Raw genomic sequence first — 20,913 nt, 5'->3', positions numbered from 1 at the left:
GAGCTTTTTCTGCGTCTCCAATGCAGATGCAGGGTCCCAAGGCTTTGGGCTGTCCTCGACTGCTTTTCCCAGGCCACCAGCAGGGAGCTGGATGGGAAGCTTAGCAGCCAGGATTAGAACCAGCTCCCATATGGGATCCCGGTGCATTCAAGGCGAGGATTTTAGCTGCTAGGCTACCACCCTGGCCTGTATAACTTAGTTTTTAAATTTAAGATGTATTTTATTTACAAGAAGTGGAGAGGAGAGGGTCTGGTGCTGTAGCCTAGTGGCTGAAGTCCTCGCCTTGCATGCCCGGGATCCCATATGGGTGCTGGACCGTGTTCTGGCTGCCGCACCTCCCTTCCAGCTCCCTGCTTGTGGCCTGGGAAAGCAGTTGAGCACAGCCCAGTGTCTTGGGACCCTGCACTGTGTGGGAGACCCAGAAGAACCTCTTGGCACCTGACTCCGGATTGCCTCAGCTCCAGTCGTTGTAGCTACCCGGGGTGTGACCCAGCGGGCGGAAGATATTTCTCTCTGTCTCTCCTTCTCTCTGTAAATTTGGCTTTCCAATAAAAATAAATAAATCTTAAAAACAGAATTAGAGAAGGGCGAGAGGGAGAGGAGGCCATCGTCCATCTGCTGACTACTCTCGCAGTGGCTGCCGCAGCCGGAGGTGGGCTGTCTGAAGCTAGGAGCCAGGAGCTTCTTGTGGGTCTCCCGTGTGCAGGCTCCCAAGGGCCACCCTCTCCTGCTTTCCCAGCTCACTTGTAGGGAGCTGGATCAGAAGCAGATCCGCCTTGGCACAAATTGGCAGTCAGTACGGGGTGCTGGTGATGCACACGGAGGATGAGCACGCAAAGCCACCACGCTCCTGACTTTAGACTTTCAGATAGAAGTTCTAGAAGCTTTTTTGTGTTTGGTTGGTTGGTTGGTTTGGTTTTTTTTAAGACAACAGAGTTTACTTCTCTGGCTGAGTTGCTGAGGGTGGCTGTATGTATTGAGTTTATGGGTGCCTGAATAATGACTCTGGGCACCCATCGCAGTGAGAAACGCCTTATGTTTCTTAGAAAAAGAACATGCGTGAGATGTGGGTGTGCTCCTGTGGAATTAAGGCGTTTTGTATTTTAAGAGATGATTGACTTGGGGTTGTCTTACGTTTCCTGTTTCGTAAGGGCTCCCTCTGGTGGAGAAGTCCCCACCTAAACTTTAGCTTTAGTTTGCTGGGAAACAGATTTTAAAAAGAAAACAGAAGCTCCAGAAGTTTGAGTCTCCCCCGCCCCCGCCTTGTGTGTGTGTGTGTGTGTGTGTGTGTGTGTGTGTGGTGTGCGCGCGTGCGCACGCCTTGCAGTTCTTGGTGCTGAAAAATTATAGAGTTTATCTTTAGTCGGTCCTTTGTTAAGCTGTCCCCTGTCTTTCTTGTTCCCCTTTTTGAGCACTTGAAGAACACTGTAATATTTTTTTCCTTGAGTAAATGCTTTAGTCCTTGCGCCCCGGGCGGTGCTTTGCCCTCGCTGCTGAAGTTGGGGCCTGCCCTGGTTCCCCTGGAATTTGAATCCCGGAGCATCTGTGGTCTGAGAGTTTTGAATAAACAGGTGCATTCTAATTTTAGGTGTCTTTTTCTATCCCAGTGCCATTTTCCTGTTAGTCATAGCAGTTCTCCTATATAATCCATAGTTTTAATGTTTTTCTGTGGTTAGAATCCAGCTGATTTTACTGTGTGCTATTTATAAGTTATAAAAGCTTGGCAAGCTTCCATTTATAAGATGTGGAACTTGAAGAAATGAGAAATTGGTAGACCAGTACGTAATATATTTAAATAAAGAGTTCTGTTGAAAAATTTACTTACGTTTTTATTTTGTAATAACTCCCACTTGATGACTTCCAGGAACATTAAATGCACAAATTGCTAAAATTAAAGATATAAATAGGAGAGAGGCGGTGCGGTGGCCTAGCAAGATTGTCCTCTGTCTCCAGTGCTGACATCCTGTGGGGCACTGGTTCAAGTCCCAGCTGCTCTATTTCCTGTCCATCTCCCTGCTTCTTATGGACTGGGAAAACAGTGAGGAAGGCTCCTATCCTTGGGGTCCTGCACCCATGTAGGGGACCCAGAAGAAGCTCCTGGATCCTGGCTTCGGATTGGCTCAGCTCTGGCTGTTCTGGCCGATAGGAGAGAACATGGGGATAGAAGATTTTTCTCTCCTCCTCTCTCTATAAAATCTGCCTTTCAAATAAAAGTAAATGATTATTTTTTGAAGAAACCATATGAAGAGGAGTAACGTGAGAAAGGTGGGCGTTGAAACCATGGCTGCAGTGCTGGGCTCCCAAGGGGCGTGTGCTGCCTGGGGTCGGCCTGTGTGCCTGAGCTTCGGGTGTCGGCTTGGAGCAGCTGAGCTCGTGCGTTACGCTACACGTTACGTACAATTGTTACATGACGATAATATACATTCGGTGTTCTGTGAATTGTAAGGTTATATATAATACAGTGATTATCTTTCAAAACTCATGGAAGATTTGGGCTGATAGGAAATCAATAGAACCTTAGGCCCTACCTACTTTTTTTTAAAAAACATTTTTGAAATCACAAAAGCAAAAATGGTTGAAAGCAGAAAAGCAGAATGATAAGTATCTAAGAGGCACCAGCATTGCAGCATAGTGGGTCAGGCCTCTGGCTGCAACACTGCCATCTCATCTGGATGCTCCCTCCTGACTGCCCACAGCTCCTTGCTCATGGCCTGGGAAAGGCACAAATGGCTCACGTGTATGGACCCCTGTCATCCACATGTCCCCCGCTTTCCATCCAGCTCCCTGCCTGTGGCCTGGGAAAGCAGTCGAGGACAGCCCAAAGCCTGGAGACCCTGCACCTGCGTGGGAGACCTGGAAGAAGCTTCTGGCTCCTGGCTTTGGATTGGGCACACCTCTGGCTGTTGCGACCACTTGGGGAGTGAATCAGTGGACAGATTCACTCCTCCTCTCTGAATATCTGACTTTGCAATGAAAATGAATAAATCTTTTTTCAAAAATTGGGACGTGTACAACAGAGATGCCTAAAAATAGGAGAGCAAAAGAGGAGACAACATAGAAAAGCTCCCTCCACCTGTGTGCCTGTGCCCTGTGGGGTGTGCCAGTGGCCCGGGCTGAGGGGCAGGCCTGTGCCCTGTGGGGTGTGCCAGTGAACTAGGCTGAGGGGCAGGCCTGTGCCTGTGGGGTGTGCCAGCGTCCTGGGCTGAGGGGCAGGCCTGTGCCCTGTGGGGTGTGCCAGAGGCCTGGGCTGAGGGGCAGACTTGTGGGTTGTGCCAGCGGCCTGGGCTGGGGGGCAGGCTTGTGCCCTGTGAGATGTGCCAGCAGCCTAGGCTGAGGGGCAGGCCTGTGTCCTGTGAGGCGTGCCAGAAGCCTGGGTCTAGGGGCAGGCCTGTGCCCTGTGGGACGTGTCAGTGGCCCGGGCTGAGGGGCAGACCTGTGCCCTGTGGGGCGTGCCAGTGGCCTGGGCTGAGGGGCAGGCCTGTGCCCTGTGGGGTGTGCCAGTGGCCTGGGCTGAGGGGCAGACCTGTGCCCTGTGGGGTGTGCCAGCGGCCCAGGCTGAGGGGCAGGCCTGTGCCCTGTGGGGTGTGCCTGGAATGGGTGATGTCAACATCCGCTTGTACATGCCTGTCTAGCATGCCAGTTCACTGTCTTTGTTTTCTTTCACAGCAGAAGTTGGCAAACTGTAGCCCAAGAGCCAGGTTCTGCTCTGCGTGTCTTTCTTTGTGAGACCTAGAAGCAAAGAATGGATTTTGTATTTGAAAAATTTTTTAAAGATTTGTTTGTTTCTTTGAAAGTTATACAGGGAGAGGGAGAGGGGAGAGAGAAAGAGAGGTCTTCCCTACTGGATAATGAGGTAGAGGTGGAAGAACTGGGACTCTCATATATTGCTGGTGGAACTGCAAAAGAGTGCACCTGCTCTGGAAAATAACCTGAGAGTTTTCTTAGAAATTGAAATATTCCCCTAACATATAATCTAGCATCCCACTTTTGGGTATTTACTAAAGAGTGAAGGGATTATGTGTTTGTGCAAAGACTGATGTGTAACTGTTCATAACAGTTTTATGTAGAGTAGCCCTAAACTGGAAATAGTTCAGATTCCATCAACAGACCAAAGGACAAGGAGATTGGAGTATCTGTACAATGTGATACTACGTGACAGTCAACACCAGTGAGCTAACTCATAGGTAGAACTCAGTGAATGAGTCTCAGAAAAGTTATGCTGAGTGAAGAAAGCCAGATAAAAGCAGATACGGTTTGTGTAGTTCCACTTGTATAACATTCTAGAACATTCTGATTAGAGTGACAGAGGCCCATTGGTGCTTGCCTTGGGATTGATACTGGAATGTGTTACTGTATTTGTGGCAATTAATCACAGGGACCAGATGATGAAATTCTCCAAATTCTGCAATTTGAATGTGTAGTTGTACAAATGGGGACAGGGAGAATCACTCCAGGAGATGAGGCCTGAGTAACAGAAAACATTGAATTGCCTGCATTGACTGGAATAGGGAGCGGCAGATTGTGATAGGACCACAGAAGATGAAGACGACTCAGTGTGGGCTGTGGGGACCATGTCGGGAGTTTGGACATAGGAGGAGCTGCAGTGACTGAGATTCGTCATTAGAAACACTTGCTTTTGAGCTGGTGCCCTGGAGGGGCGGCCTAGCCCAGCCCCGGCTCCTGTGTGTGCTGCTGGTTTCTGTGGCCCGGCCCGGCCCGGCCTTCCCCCAACTCCGGCTCTTGTGAACACAGCAGGCTTATTGTCCTGGCGTGGCTGGCCTTAGGGATTCTCCCAGCCCGTTTTCTCCCTGTCCCAGCTCCCTCACTATCTGCTGGCTCAGGAGCCTGGTCCATGGAAGCTTTGGAAATCATTTGATACATGTCAGACAAGCTGAGTGACTCCCGTTCCAGTTTGCCCCCTGTTGGGTAGTTTGCAGCTCCCCCATGAGCAGTTGGCAGTGAGGATAGCAGCGGGGCAACCCCAGCCCGGGTGTACCTGTGTTGCCTTGGCAGGTACTCTGTCCCCCATTTTCCCAAATCTTGAAGAATAGGCAACTATGCTGGTACACTGGTTTAGTTAGCACAGAGTTGGCATGAACCAGGCCTGGAATACCCACCAAATCCTGGCTGCTTTTCTCCCAGCAGTGTAACACTTGCGTAGGTACCAGGCAACCTGGGCAGTTGCCCACAGCTGGGGGAGCGTCTGTTTTAATGAGGTCCCCAGTATGCACAATGTAATTGAAGAAGCGCAGATAGACCGACTTATGTCGCCCAGTGCTTGCAGGACCATCAGCATCAATGGGGACTTTTCTAAAAACACAGATTTTTTATTTTTATTTATTTATTTTTTTTTGGTGAGCATTGCTCTAGATTTCCTGAATAGAAAGGTTTGGGGGTGGGACCCAGACATCTGTGGTTTCATAGGCCCTCCAGGTGATTCTGTAGCTGGTAGTTTTTGTTTGTGTCTTAAGAGTGGGGAAAAAAGAGATCTATCTCTTTTGGACTCTTTAAAAAGCTACAGCAGCCAGGGGTGGGCTGCGTGGCGGGGGCCGGGGGATCTGGGCCATCGGGTGTTGTCTCGGTGCAGGTGCTCAGATACTAGATGTTGGCATCACCAGTGGCAGGCTAACGCACTGCTCCAAGATGCCAGCCCTCATGGTACAGTTCAGCAAGTGTTGTGCAAAACATTTCTGATGATTATTTGGTGAAATTGTGTCCATAGGTCTTTATTAAAATAGATATCCTTGAAATGAAGTATCACTGTTTTCTCCAACTTAAGCAAACTTCGCAATTGGTTAAGCAAAAGCAAAAAAAAAAATTATATATATATATATTTGTTATACACACACATATAAAGCAATTGTAGCATAAGTTATTCAGAGGGGTGCTCATGTTTTTCCTACTAGTCCCACTCCCAGCCCTGGATCTTGCACTTTCCAGGTGGTTCTGCAGTCTAGCTTGGTAGTACTTGCACCAAGTCCTAGCACTTGCCAGTTGATGCTGCAGCAAAGCCCAACCAGCCCGCACTTACTCTGGCTCCTGCATGCACCAGTGGATACAGTTGGTTGGCGCAGCAGCCTGACTCTTCCCCCGACCTAGTTCACATGTAGGTCAGTGTGTATTGTAGCCCTGCCCAGCCTGGTTTGCCTCCGGACCCGGTTCTCATGCTCACCAGCAGAAGCAGTGGCCCAGCAGCGAAGCCTGCACTGTGCCCCCTACCCTGCTCACCCCCATCCTGAGTGTTACATGTGCTGGTGGGAACTGCAGCCCAGTCTGGCATGGCCCACCTCACCTGGGCATTTGCTGGTGGGCGCTGCAGCCTGACCTGGCCTGGCTTGCCCCTCGTTCCAGTTCATCCTGGCAGATGCAGCCACCTAGCCCAGCCTTGACTGCCCCCATTCCCAGCCCTAATGTGAACTGGCTGGTGGTGTGGCCCAACCTGGCCTGTCCTACACTCCATCCTGGTTCTTGGATCTGCCAGTGGGTGTAATGGACTGGTCCAGCCTGGCCCGATCCCAGACCTGACCCACATTTATGCTGGCTGGCACAGTCTTGATTCTTGCACTCTCCTGCAGGGACTGCATCCTGACAGAGGAGTTCCCCAAGCTGCTCTGTCACATCACCTCCCAGTGGCACATCTCGTGCGCACCAGTGGGTGTTTGGCCCAGCCTGACTTGGCTGCCTCCTGTCCTGGCAGGTATAGCCGCCTTGCCTGACCAGCCCACACCCATTCCGGCTCTTACTGTTGGATGCTGCAGCTCAGCAGTGCCTGGCTCACCTCCAGACCAGCTCTTGCGTGGTTCAGCACATGCCAAGACCTCGCCCAGCCCATCCTACACCCACTCTGGCTCTTGCAAGCACCAGCAGGTGCTGGCCTCGCCCTCCCTGCATATCTAAGAGGTAGCAGCTCTGCTGGCATACTGGTGTAGCACACTGGTTAGTTAACTCAGATTTGGCATTAACCAGGTCCTGAATGCCTAGAGCTCCTGGCGGCTCTTCTCCCAGCAGTGTAACTCTTGCTGAGGTACAAGGCAGCCTAGGCAGCTGCCTGCAGCTGGGGTTTGTAATATTTCTTAGAAGTTCTGATCCAAATTGTGTTTGGGTGCACAGCTTGGTAACTTTTTTTTAGTGGCAGTAATTTATTACCATTTTCACATTAAAGGATCATATGCATATGTAAGAATTGCTTTGCTTTGAATCATTGAGCCCTGGGGACTGTTCATCTGTCTATCCATTTTATTGAACTCATGGTGGTTTAGGTAATTTGTAAAACAGCATCAGGAGACAGAGCCACAATAATTTGATTTGCTTTTACAAAACCTCAATTACTCTTGTTCTAAAATATTAAGTGCTGTTATTTATTTTGACAACAATTAGATGAGCCTGAATTAGTTGAATTTGCAGTTACAGCAAACTGTGCATTAAGACTTTCAGTCTGGCTTTAGTATTGTCCAAAAAATAAATAATTGAATAAATAACGTGTCTTATGACCAGATAGAATGATGGGTAGTGGGTTGCAGTTGAAGGAGAAGTTGAATCAACTTTGCACTTGTACGTAGTTCATGAGGTCCATGCTCCAGGGGTCAGCCTGCGCAGCTGCACCCCGCTGAGCTGTGGGCTGACCTGGAGCGGGCAGCAAGCCTTCGCAGGGCTGGCAGCATATGGCGCATGTGCCCTTTGAAAAAGAACCTCTTCATACAGGAGTTAATATTTTTTTTTAAAGATTTGTTTATTTATTGGAAAGTCAGATATACAGAGAGGAAGATCTTCCGTCCGATGATTCATTCCCCAAGTGACCTCAACGGCTGATGCTATGCTGATCTGAAGCCAGGAGCCAGGAACTTCTTCCGGGTATCCCACATGGGTGCAGGGTCCCAAGGCTTTGGGCCATCCTCAACTGCTTTCTCAGGCCACAAGCAGGGAGCTGGATGGGAAACGGGGCTGCCGGGATACACACCAGCGCCCATATGGGACCCTGGTGCGTTCAAGGCAAGGACTTTAGCCACTAGGCCACGCCACCGTGCCCATGAGTTAATTTTTTAAAGGATATATTCGGTTGACATTTCTGTCTTCAATAGAAAAGCTTTGTAGATGGTGCTTGATTAAAAATTTTTATGATTTGGTATTTTATATTTCAAAAATGTTTCCTATGTTGAACAATCGCCACTTTGAATGATTTTTGAGACAGTTCTTAGAAAAGGTAGAGGGTGAGCCCAGCACAGTGGCTTAGCAGCTAAAGTCCTCACCTTGCATGTGCCAGGATCCCATAATGGGCACCGACTCTAATCCCAGCAGTGTGCTTGCCTTGTACAGCTCATTCTAAAAATTGTTTTTAGTAATTTCTTTGGCATTTGTATTTCATTTTTGTTTTCCCTTCCCTGTAGAGTAGGCCATGACTTGACTACTAGAGAATAATTTGTACATGGTCGTGAGTGCAGACTGAGTGCTGTGTAGCTATTGGAGAATTTTCAAGTAACCATGTTTCTGATTACTTTTATTTGGTGTGGGGTAAATCTTCTGAGATTTATATAACAGATGATTGTGTTTCTTGGAAAAAGAAGACACTTGTTAATTAGCTGGTGGTTTCGACAGATTTCTCATTCTTCATGGTTTTTATGAAAGGCTGGTAATTATGAGATGTAAGTTCTTGGGTTTTTTTGTAAGGTAATTGCAGAGACATCTGGTGTCCCCTGGCTCAGGCTGGCCTGCAGCAGGCCAGCCCACGTGGGTGACAAGAGCTTGGACCGGCAGCTGCCCTGGGCCGCACACCGAGGAATGGGGATGCAGGCAGGCACTCAGCTGTGGGGTGCAGACATGCGCAGGAGTGTCTTCAGGGCCGAGATAAACGGCACCCCTGCTTAAAGTCTTCTCCCTCTATCACCGCTGCATTCTTTCATCTGACAGTTCTCAGCTTCCTGATTCCCGTGGGCCTTGGATAAAGCCCACCTAGTGATTTAACTCCCCAAATGCCTGCAAGGAACCGGAGCTCAGTCCAGGTCTCTCCCGGGCTGGCACCGTGCTGCTCCCGGAGGCCGCTGGGGCACGAAGCTGCAGTTAGGAGCCATTCACTTTTTATGTGGGCATTTTCTGTTCACCGCCCCCCCCTTTTTTTAAAGATTATTTTTTGTCTGAACGGCAGAGTTGCAGAATGAGGAGAGACAGGGATCTTGCAACCCCTGGGTCACTCCCCAAATGGCCACAGTGACTAGAGCTGGCCAGCACGGAGCCCGGAGCTTCCGCTAGGTCTCCTGCATGGGTGCTGTGGCCCAAACGCTTGGGCAGCCCTCACCTGCTTTCCCAGGCCACTAGCAGGGAGCTGGATGGGAAGCGGGGCTGCCGGGATTAGAACCAACACCCATATGGGATCCCAGTGTGTCTGAGGCGAGGACCCTAGCCACCAGCCCACCACTCCGGGCCCGAGTTAGCTCACTTGTATGATTTTTCATTGTTCTGCTTATCCCTAAAAGGTCATCTGTCGAGTTGGTGGAGGCTAGCATAGCACAGAAGTGCATCACAGACTTTTGTGAAAGTGGAGGGAGACGTACCCGGGACTTTGAGATCCTCCTACTTGCAGAGAAATCTTTCTTGTTAACTGATAGTTTTCTTTTGTAATGGAATGACTACTAAGAACATGCTTGTGGTTAAGCCTGACATCTCAGAGGAACCAGTGAGGATAGCTTAATTGGCTATTCCTCTGCCACACGCTTCAGTTCGTGTCCCGGCAGCTCCACTCCCGTCCAGCTCCCTGCCTGTGGCCTCGGGAAGCAGTCGAGGACGGCCCAGAGCGTTGGGACCCTGCTCGGGTTGTTGCGGTCACTTGGGGGGAGTGAACCAGTGCATGGAAGATCTTTGTCTCATTCTCTCTGCCTTTTCTATAAAAATGAATAAATATTTTAAAATATATGTATACTGTAAAAGAAGGTTGAGGGGCTGGTTTGTGGTTTACAGGGCAAAGCTGCCAAATAGAATGCCATCATCCCATATGGATGTCCTGGCTGCTCCACTCTCCGTCCAGCTGCCCGGTAATTCACCAGGGAAAGCAGCCGAGAGTGGCCCCAGTGCTTGGCCGCGGCACCTGTGTGGGGACTCGGCTGGAGCTCCAGGCTCCTGGCTCCTGCCTGGTTCAGCCTCGGCAGCTGTGGCCTTTGGCAAGTGAGCAGCAGGTGGGGCATCTCTCCGTCTTTGCTTGTTTCTCTGTGTAGCTCTGCCTTTCCAATATATATATATATTTTAAAGGTTGTAATGACAGTTTAGTGGGAGATTATTTTCCAACTTGATTCTTAGCTTTGGGGGTATTTCAAGAGGAGAGTATTTCCTGCTTTGATACCTTCTATACTAAAATAATGCAGTATTTTACATATAAAAAAACAAGCCATCTTTTGTGGCACTGAAGTCTGATCTCAGCAGTTCCGTCTGAGGGCTGTTCAGCGGGCTCACCGATTGCCCCTGGCCTCGCCCCGGTGCACCTTCACACAGGGCTAACCTTTCCATGAGACTGCTTTGCGCGTGCCTGCGTCTCACTGTGGCCCTCTTCCGTGCCCTTCCCTCTGCCTGGCGGGTCTCAGCTGTAATCCCAGGGGTATTACTTACTTGCTGGCACAGTTACTAAGGATCTAATGTTTAATGTTTACCAGCATCACTGCCCGCTCTGAGGACGTGGTGGTGCACAGCACAGGCGAGGCCTCCAGCTTACAGTGTAATAGTGTATAGTGTTTCGGAGTGCGTTTTTATAATGAGCACAACTTAAGTTTCAGCAGCTGCCTCTTCCCTGTCCTGCCACCCGCAAGATTTATTTTATTTTGTTTGAAAGGTAGAGTTAGAGAGAGTGAGAGAGAGAGAAACCTTCCATCTGCTGGCTTGGAGCAGCCCCGTGCAGTCACTCTAACTGGGCCAGTCAAAAACCAGGAGCCAGGAGCTTGTAGGTCTCCTAAGTAGGTACAGGAGCCCAAGGCTCTGGGCCCTCCTCTGCTGCTTTCCCAGGCCATCAGGACGGAACTGGGTCAGAAATGGAGCTTCTAGGACTCAAACTGGTTCCTGTATGAGATGCTGGCACTGCAGGCAGAAGCTTAGCGTGCTGTGTCACAGTGCTCACCCCTGCGGTTTGCTAAACTACGTGCTAATCCTCTGTGCTCCAGTTCTGCGGGGTCACAGAGAATTTTCAACAAACTGTTATCATCACTAATAAACTAGTCTCTCTCTCTCTCTCTTTTTTTTTTACTGTTACAATTATGTTATTTTAAAAGTATTGCTGGTATTACAAATATCAATCACACTGGAGTGCATTTTAGAAAATGAGCTTGTACTTCTCAAAGAAGATAAAAATGTCATTAAGTTACATTATAATGTGATTTAGTTGATATTTATTTTCCACTACAAGTTTTTGTTTTTTTCCTTTCCGCAGGTCTCATTGAGTTTGAAGAGTGTGACCCTGCGAGTGCGGTTGAAGGTGAGAGGCTGGTGGTTCCCGTGTGACTGTGTGGGACAGCCTGCTGCTGTCCTGTGCTCACTGAGCAGAGAAGGGCGACAGGGCGCCTGCGGCCTGAGGGCCGGGGAATGCTAATAACGATGGAACAGTGGGTTTATTTACACCAGCAGTAAACTAGATTTGCCCCAAAGAATATAGTTTTTTCAAGATTACTTATTTGAAAATCAGTTAACAGAGAGAGAGATCTGGAGAACAGATTCTCCATCCACAGACTTGCTGCCCAAGGTGGCGGTGATCGGGCCAGGCCAGGCCACATCTACACCCAGGAGTTTCAGCCGGGTCTCCCACATATTTGGGTCATCCTTTGCCATCGACGGGGAGCTGGATTGAAGTGAAGCAGCTGGGATACGAACCATCACTGTTACAGGATGCCGGTGCCACAGGCGGCAGCTTGACCTGCTTTGCCACAGCGCTGGGCCCCCCCCCCCCAAAGGAATATTATTAGCAAGGTAGAATATATTAAAAGGCTGAATGTAATCTCTTAGATTGCGAATATACATTAAATTTGTTTCTCCATTGACATCTAGATTTGAACCTTGTGATGCCGTAAGAAATTATCACTACACGTTGATGCACAGAGCGTTTCTACCTCATGTGTTAATAGGTTACATGTGAGTGTTAACGTAGCCACTACTCACAGTGAGTGGTGCTCCGGCTTGGCGGGAGAGGTCATAGCCAGACCTGACTGACCTGGAGCTAGGTGCTGTTTCCCGAAGGAAACCGAGAAATCCTGTTTGCGAGAGAGCAGGGATACGAGCTCAGTCCCCTGAACTTGGGGCAGTAAAAAAATCTACCCTCCCCCCCAAGGACTCACTCGGGCGTGCCTGGGTCCAGTCTGAGCCATGCCTCCTGCCGCCCCCAGCCGCACGCGCTGCCCTGTCTGCGTGCCTTCTACCCACCTAGCTCCACACTTCAGTGCCGCCCACCTCCCGTTTCTCCCTGCGCCCCCACCTTCCGGAGCATCCCAGACCTTCCGCCTGTGAAGGGCCGCGTGGTCCTTCCGTCCACGTGTCAGCCGCTGGCCATCTGCTGTGCCCAACACAGTTTGTGAATTTCACATCATTTCCTTTCTGTTCTGTACAGAGGTCTTTCCCAAAAGTTTATGTTTTATATATCTCCCTTTGGGCTCTACTAGAGATCGTTTCAAAGCAGTTTTTAATTTTTTGCCATCCTCACTCAGTAATTTGGAGATGTTATGTGCTGAAGTACGTGGCTTCATTATTACAGTTGTCGGTACCCTGGGACACAGGCTTCCTAGCTAGCTGTTTGAGAAGAAGAATTGTTTAATTTCACTGGACTTTGGCTTTATTACAAAATGAAGATAATAAGTTATATATTTTTTGAGAAAAAAGGTAGATTTTTGAGATATCATGCTGTGCAAATATGTGGTCTAGGGGCCTGATGCCGTAGCCTAGTGGCTAAAGTCCTCGCCTTGCACATACCAGGATCCCATATGGGTGCCTGTTCTTGTCCCACCTGCTCCACTTCCCATCCAGCTCCCTGCTTGTGGCCTGGGAAAGCAGTCTAGGACAGCCCAAAGCCTTGGGACCCTGCACCTGTGTGGGAGACCTGGAGGAGACTCCAGGCTCCTGGTTTTGGATTGACTCAGCTCTGGTCATTGCAACCACTTTGGGAATGAACCAGTGGGTGCAAGATCTTTCTGTCTCTTTCTGCAAATCTGACTTTCCAATAAAAATTTAACAAATCTTTTAAAAAAAAAGTGTGGTCTGGGACATTCAGCTTTACATGATAGCAAGTAGGTTATGGCATCCAGATTGTTGCAGGTAATAGTTTGGTTCAGTGGTGAAGGTTCCTGTAGCTCACATTGGGCTGCCTGGGTTCCCATCCGTGTCCTGCCGCCTGCCCTGCTGGCTTCCTGCTGACGCACACTCAGAGGCAGCAGGATGGCCAGCACCCGTGAGACCAGCATGGAGGGCCATCCTGGCTTGGGCTGGCCCAGACCTGCTGTTGCAGGCATTTGGGAAGTGAACCAGTGGATGGAACATTCTCTTTCTCTCTCTCTCTCTCTCTTGCCCTACCCCCTCCCCCTCTCCTTTTCTGCATTTCAAAACAAAACAACCTAAAAATGAAATCCTTATTTTCTCATCCTGTGGTCTCCTCTTGCTCACTTCTCAAGAAGTAAGCAGCTAAGCTTTTTTCCTTATTTTTCTTCCAAACTTGTGAGGTAGAGACTGAGAAGCAAGAAGCAGAGCCTGCTGCTGCCCACTGGATCTTTCCCCCAGGCACCTGCAGCAGCCACAGCTGGGATGGGATGGAAATGAACGGACACTCTCCTTCCTGCAGGTGGCAGCTGTATGAGCTGCTGCCTCGCAGCATCCATCTGCATTGTTGGGAAGCTGGGCATAGGGGCTGGAGCTGGGAACGGCACCTGGGCGTCTGATGTGAAGTGCTAACGTTCGTCTTGGTCTGCTTCCAGTCGCTAAGACTTGAGTGCTGAATTCTATAAACAATTAACAGCACGATTGGCCTTTAAAATAGTTGGTCATATAACAGGTTGGAGAACTGTTGTATACAGGAAAACAAAGATGGTTTTTTTGTACCTCAGTTATGCTGGAATCCACTTACGTGGGTTATGTTAGAAATGACACGTATGCCAGAATGTCATGTTAGAGACTTCCCATGTTACCCTTTTAATGGGTACGTAGTGTCAGCTTATTCTTTAAGACACATTTATGCTTTGTTACCCTCTAGACTGGGAGCATGATTTAGCCAGCATTTGTAGTAAAAACCAATATGATAAGTAATGTATTTTCCTTGATGTTTTAAGATACCTCCAAAAACTAACCTAGCCTGAGATGACTTTGAGGGACTCAGAGGAAGAAAAGAGAATTCCATTAATCAAATGAAATCTATCAGTGAATATTATACTGTGTTAACCTGAGAAAATTCTGAACAGACTTTGACTCTGATGTAAATAATGAGGTTTAATGAGTAACAACTTATTTCCTTAATTTCAGCTTACTGTGAATAGTTATAAGCAAGTTATATGTCAAAATGCTAGATGCATTTGTAAATTTAATGTATTTGTCATAATAGTTGTGTTTCTGTAACAATACTCATTTATCTTAAAGGTATAAAACCAAGGAAAAGAAAGACTTTTGCTTTGCCAGGAATAATTAAGAAGGAGAAGGATGCAGAGTCTGTGTAAGTATGTAAATGTTGTCATCTGTTTCCGTGTTGTAAATGCAGTAGAGGTTTAAGGCGTAAAATACTCAAACTTCTTAAAGATACACATCTGCCGGCTCTTCTCATTTTAAATCAAAGTATTAGCTTTAAGACCTAGACGGAAGCTTTACTGTGTTGAAATTGAAACGTAAAACACTCTTATCTTTATAAAATGATGCATTTATTTTTTTTTTTAAAGAAAGCAGAGAAAACCTAAAAAAGAGGACCTGTGGTTGAGATGATGCAAATCTTTCTAGATAATTCTATCAATTAAGTGATATATGCATGCATAAATGGAGAATATTAAATACGGAAAAAAATACCTTTATGTGTTTTACCATTTATAAATAGATCCTCAGTTTTAGATGTAGCATTTGGTTTCGCTGTGAATCTGATTTAAGAAGCAGTATGCAGACATGCAGTTAGTGTGTGAGAAGTTGAATGGAGCTGGTGTTGTGGTGTTAGCAAGTAGAACCGTTGCTTGTGCTAGCCACATCTCACTTGGGTGCCAGTTCATGTCCCAGCTGCTCTACTTCCCATCCAGCTCCCTGCTTGTGGCCTGAGAAAGCAGCGGGGGACGGCCCAAAGCCTTGGGACCCTGCACCTACATGGGAGACCTGGAGGAAGCTCCTGGCTTCAGATCGGAGCTCAACTGTAGCCATTGTGGCCACTTGGGCATTGTCCCAGCAGACAGAAGATCTTTCTCTCCTCCTCTATGTATCTGCCTTTCCAATAAAAATAAATGCATCTTTTTTAAAAAAAATAGACAAATTAGAATTGAGAGGATTTTTTTCATAATCTGGGACTGGATAGATTCTCATCAGAAATCTTGAGCATTTGGTGATTTGGTAGTAAACAATGGAAATTATATCAGAATCTCCACTTGGAATGATCAGCGGAGGCCTCCTACGAATGCTGTTTTCAGCGTAGGAGGGCAGTGTGGACTCCGGTGTTTGTGCCGTGTGACGCCTCAGCTGTCTGACTTTCTGTCCCCTCCTTTCTCCTAAGTGTTGTTTGATTACTGAGCCAAGACCAGATGTAAAATGGCTTAGGTGTTGGTTACCATCTCTTCTGCATACCTTGTTTTGAGCATTTATGAAAGGCATGGCAAAGGAATATATCCAAAGATATTGGAAATACATACTGAAGTTAAATTATTGCTTTGCTTTTTAAGTGCTTTTTCAGAATGTATCCAGTTCATCTGTTAGTAAATAATTATGGCTTTAAATTTAAAATTTTTAAAGATTTTGATTTTGATTGGGAAGGCAGAGTTGCAGAGTGAGGAGAGATAGAGACATCTTCCATCTGTTGGTTCGGTCTAACATGGCTTTATCTGCGGGTCTCCTGGCAGCTGCTTCAGAGGCAAACCACTGGCGAGCTCTGCCTGGGAAGCCAGTGGTGAACTCTGGGAAGGGTGACATTCTTTATATTTGACTTCTGGGATTTTTTTTTTTTTTAAACAGAAGAAACGATCGTTCTGACAACTTGGTTTAACTGTCTAGAAGGATTTTATTAGAATTGTGCCTTTGCTGAAACTTTTCCACAGCACATGCATGGAGTTTTCTCATCCACCAATAAGGAAACTGGATTTCGAAATTCATTATTTGAAGTGTCTTTTAAGTGAATATAAAGACACATGCTATTTGCATTTATCCTGTTTCAATTTCAGTTAAGAACAGAGAAGTAGTTGCCCTCCTTTTTCATTCTTGCAGCACATTTCATTATCTTCAATAAAAGACTATGTTTTGTAGATTTTTCTGGATTTTGTATTTAGTATTTGGATAGATTCTTTTCTCTGTAAGATTTTGCTATTACATGCATTGACTCCATCAAGCCAAAAATTGGAATTCAGTCTGTACTCTTTAAGTTTTGTTTACAGACTGTTTTAGGAGAGTACACAAAATTCTAGTGTTATTTCTTATTGACGAGATTTAACTAGGAAGCTAGTGGAAGTCTGAGTGAGCTAGAAGTATCTCTAAGCATCACAATGTCATGTTTGATTCTGACTTGTTGGTCAAAATGCCCCCTCTCCCAGCGTGTACTTGTTCCATCTAGGACAAAGAAGGCAGAAAGGCATACGAATATCAAAATTAAACTCTGCAGGGGCTTTGCAGAGTTGTCAGAAAGTTCCCTGGTGCTTCTTCCATGCAAAGATCCTGACTCGGAGGTGACGGAGAGTCCCTTTTGCTGCTGACTCCTGTTGGGCCTGTCACCTGGATTTTCTGCACTGCACTGGCTGTCCTCTAGCCCATGCAGAGCAGCCCTTGGCCCGTGCAGCGCAAGCCACACTCCACCATGAGTGTGTATGCACTTTCCACCTTTTATAGCAGTCATTGCTTCATGCAGCGTATGCAAGTTAAAAATCTGTTTTATTTTTCTGAAGATCTACTTATTTGTAATTTGAAAGGCAAATTTACAGAGAAGGAGGAGATGGACAGAGTTTTTTCAAACATTGGTTCACTCCTCAAATGGCTGCAGTGGCTGGAGCTAAGCCTTTCCAAAATCAGGAGCCTTGTCTCCCATGTCCATTCAGGGGTCCAAGGACCTGAGCCATATGCAGGGAGCTGGATTATAAGTGGAACAGCCAGGACTCAAACCGGTGCCCAAATGGAATGCTGGTGTTGCAGGTGAAGGCTTAGCGTGCTGTGCTGCCATGCCTGCATAGACATGTGAACTTTGTGTGAAACAGGGATCTGGAGTAGAGGTTAAAATATGCACACGCCCAACAACATCATGACCATAGTGTCCTGAATTTTAAATATGTGTATCTTTTATGTTATAGGCTTAAAATAATAGTTGTTACTTTATTTTATTATTGTTTTTTTTTTTAAGATTTATTTATTTGAAAACACAGAGTTGTGGAAACAGGGAGCAATAGACCAAAACCTTCCATTCAGTGGTGAGACTCGGTTACTCCAATGGAAAGTCTGTTCTCTTAGTGTTATTTGGAGGAATTTAGTTAAGTACAGTGTTAATTTTCTTTTATTTTAAAAAGTTTGTTTAGTAAGACATAAGTGTTTAGCCACTATTTAGTTTTAGACTACTTGTCATTTAATATAGACTTTTTTAAAAGCCAAGCCTTTGAAAACCTAATACTGACAGTTTTCTTGATATGTGGAGATGAATATATTCACAGAAAAGAAACACATTTGAAAGTAGCTTCTAGAATACTTTAAGCTATCCATTTTGGCGAGTCGTATAGATACAGAAATGTCTTATTTCAAATTTTAAAATAATGCTATGCATTTTAATCTTTGTGATTTGATTTCTCTAAATATATATGTAGAGCTTACATAAAAGAAACATTTAAATACGGAGGCAGATTTTTAAAAAATAGTACATTAGCAGGTTGTTCCAGTATTTGAATATTTCTCATATTTTGTTTGTTTTTATAGGGAGTGTCCTGATGCAGATTCACTTGTAAGTAGATTTAACTTTGATATAAAGTTTAAATGAGTGTATTTTTATTAGGAAAATCCTAGCATATTTGATTTGAATTGTTTCTCTAGCTTTCAAAGAAAAATGCTAACTGTGTTCTTGTAAATTTTCTGGCTAAATTATTTTACAGGTGCGCCTTTGACATTATGTAACTGAATGGCTTCCTATTAAGTAGAAACCATTTCTGGCTACTTTAGAGAAGCAAATGTTTTACTTTTAAAGCTGGAGTGGCGCCATATCGTATTGCTTTATCTTATCAGATAAAAATACGTATATTTTATTTTTAAATATTGTGTTCCCCCTCATTTATTCTTAAAGCTCTATTTAAACACAGCTTTATTTGTTCATGCATGCCTGTCAGATTAGCATCTTAGAAGTGACACAAGGAGCTTGAGGCCTCCTTGTGCTTTCGCCTTGTTTTGAAGAAGGTTTGCTCGTATGTCTTGGTTAAGTGTGTTTCCTCGTATGTGATTGAAGCGGACATCAAGGGGCACCCCCTGTGTCACAGTGGGGGTGTAGGGTCACCAAGCAGTGCCTTGCAGGGCTTTGGGAATTAGCCACTGGTCGCGTCTCAGTCACAGTGCGCCTTCTTTGCTGATTGCTGCTGCTTGGTTAGCTGTTGCTTCTTTTGGCCTTGAAACATTTTTTTGTTTTGCTTTTTTAGTTTTCTGTAAATATTTGATAATTTATATAATCAAGAAATCTGTCATATTTTCAGTTGCAGTGTGTTTTACGTGTTTTGATAGAAACACGTTAATTTTAAGTCTTAAACTATTCTGTGAAAATATAAGATGCTGGTGTTATTTCTTAAGCATAAGTAAATCAGTACTAAAGAAATTGAAGAGAGTGGGCCCACGTATGTATGTATGCAATGAGGCTTAGAGCCTCTTCTCTTGAGGGGCTCGGTAGTGACACGGCGTGAGTTTCATCCACATTCTTTTTTTTTTTTTTTTGGTAAAGTATTTAAAAGTTGAGGAACTCACAGGTGCATGTGAGGCCCTGAAGCACTGTGAGCTTTCGTGGCATAATGGTGTGCCAAATAAATACATGAAAAGGGTCTGAAATGATTGTGTTTTACGTTACTTTACATAAATCTAGTGTTTTTATTTTGTATCTCAACATTGAAGTAAAAAGTTAATTTTATGTAAATTAACAAGTAGACTTGTAATGCACTCTGGGGTAAAATCATCATGATGGTTTTAGAGTTAGACATTTGCTCCAGCCTTTGCTTGTTTGATACCCTTGGCTAACAGTTAAAGAAAAGCTCACCTGATGTTTGGCAGTTCCAGTAATACTCATCATGTATTTCATTTTTGAATTAATTTTTATAGCATTTATTCCATGATGGCAGCCATGGATAAAACTCAATTTTCTGGGTTGCTAACTGCTCCTTTTCTATATAATTAATACTATCCAGTTTTGAAGGTAGTCAGTATTCTAATGCCATATAAGAAATGATTCATAAATTTGACCAAAGAAGCTAAAGATCTAAGATAATTGGAAATAATATACTGTAAAGCAGCTTAAATCGCCAAAGTGGCAGAACGTATTTGAATGCTGTGGCATAGGATTGATTATTTTCACATAAAGTTTTTATATAAGTGAGTACAACAGATAAGTGAGTATATTGGAAAAAGGCATAATATGAAATCAGGCACATTGGCAGAAGTTTTGATGCACTCATATTGTTGGTAGGAATTTAAATTGGTAACATCTGTCTTGTGATAATTTGGCATTTTCATGTCAATCTTGTGTTCTTCCTGCCAAGATTTTACTATTATGGCTGTAGTCACAATATTTGATGCATATTATATTTGTGAACACACACTCATGCATGTGCGTACACACCCGATCAAGATTTATGCATTTATAGAAGGTAAAGGAGAAATAAATGTTTATTTCAACATTGTTGGTATTAGCAGAAAACTAGAAACTCAAAGCGCCCACCAAATAAGTATTGAACTTCCCCTTGTTGAGCTGATGGTCAGATGCTATAAAGAATGAGGCTGGTCTGTGTGTGCTCATTTGGAAGGAGCTTACTAAATAAAAGCCATGTGATATCTTTTAAGTGCTTAAATTTAAAAAGTAAAATTAAGTATGCATTTTTGTTTTAAGAATGAGTTACAAGTGTAGTTAGGAAGATGGCAGTGGTGGTTGGCGGGAATGGCGGCTGTATTTGTTCTTTGCTTTTATTGATGGTCTATAGCTATTTATTTATGGTCTGTTCATTTTAATAATTACTTTAAAAGACATCAGTAGGCTATTTTGGTGGGGATATTGTTGGTTTCCTGTTCATTGTTTTTTATATAATTTTTAAGAGTTCTAAGGCTTGAGTTTTTTGACAGTTGACCAAGAAAATGTGAATTCTTTCTCATTTTGGTCATTGTACCATACCAAAGACTATTCCTTTAACTGTTGACTTGATCTGGTGTACTTTGCCTTCCTTCCTTCCTCTCTCCCTGGGCTGCCTCTCTCTCTCTCTCAGGATTTATGTGTTCATTTAGTTGCTTGAAGTGCTCGCGGCCACAGAACGAGGGAGGGAGATCCTCTCTCTGCTTACTTCTGAAATGGCTATAGCAGCCAGGCCTGGGGCAGGCTGGTCCTCCATCCAGGACTGCTCTGTGGGTGAAAACTACATTGGAAGGGGTGTTTCAGTTTCAACACTCCAATATGGGGTGCTACCATCGTAAGCCACAATGCTACCCGGCAACAACCCCCTCCGCATAATTTTTCCTATACAACCACCCGTAATATCAGTGAATGGAGCTGCCTGTTCTGCTGCATGTGTTTGACCTAATACTTTG

The 20,913-nt window shown here is 45.4% G+C and overlaps 1 protein-coding gene across 3 annotated transcripts in view; it reads left to right on the top strand.

Annotated features, from left to right (window-relative positions):
• FCHO2 (FCH and mu domain containing endocytic adaptor 2) overlaps positions 1-20,913 on the top strand; it is a 103,144-nt gene that overhangs the window by 49,326 nt on the left and 32,905 nt on the right. For all 3 annotated transcript variants that reach the window (XM_040986179.1, XM_040986181.1, XM_040986180.1), the window contains 3 exons: positions 11,402-11,446; positions 14,578-14,650; positions 18,067-18,091. In XM_040986179.1, the coding sequence (XP_040842113.1) occupies positions 11,402-11,446; positions 14,578-14,650; positions 18,067-18,091 (143 nt within the window). The remainder of the gene's footprint in view (positions 1-11,401; positions 11,447-14,577; positions 14,651-18,066; positions 18,092-20,913) is intronic.

Source organism: Ochotona curzoniae, unplaced genomic scaffold (assembly GCF_017591425.1).
Source record: "Ochotona curzoniae isolate NIBS_2020 unplaced genomic scaffold, NIBS_Ocur_1.0 contig_4501, whole genome shotgun sequence".
Classification (NCBI taxonomy): Eukaryota; Metazoa; Chordata; class Mammalia; order Lagomorpha; family Ochotonidae; genus Ochotona; species Ochotona curzoniae.
The sequence above is the reverse complement of the archived record's forward strand: the minus strand, read 5'-3'. Positions and strand labels throughout refer to the sequence as shown.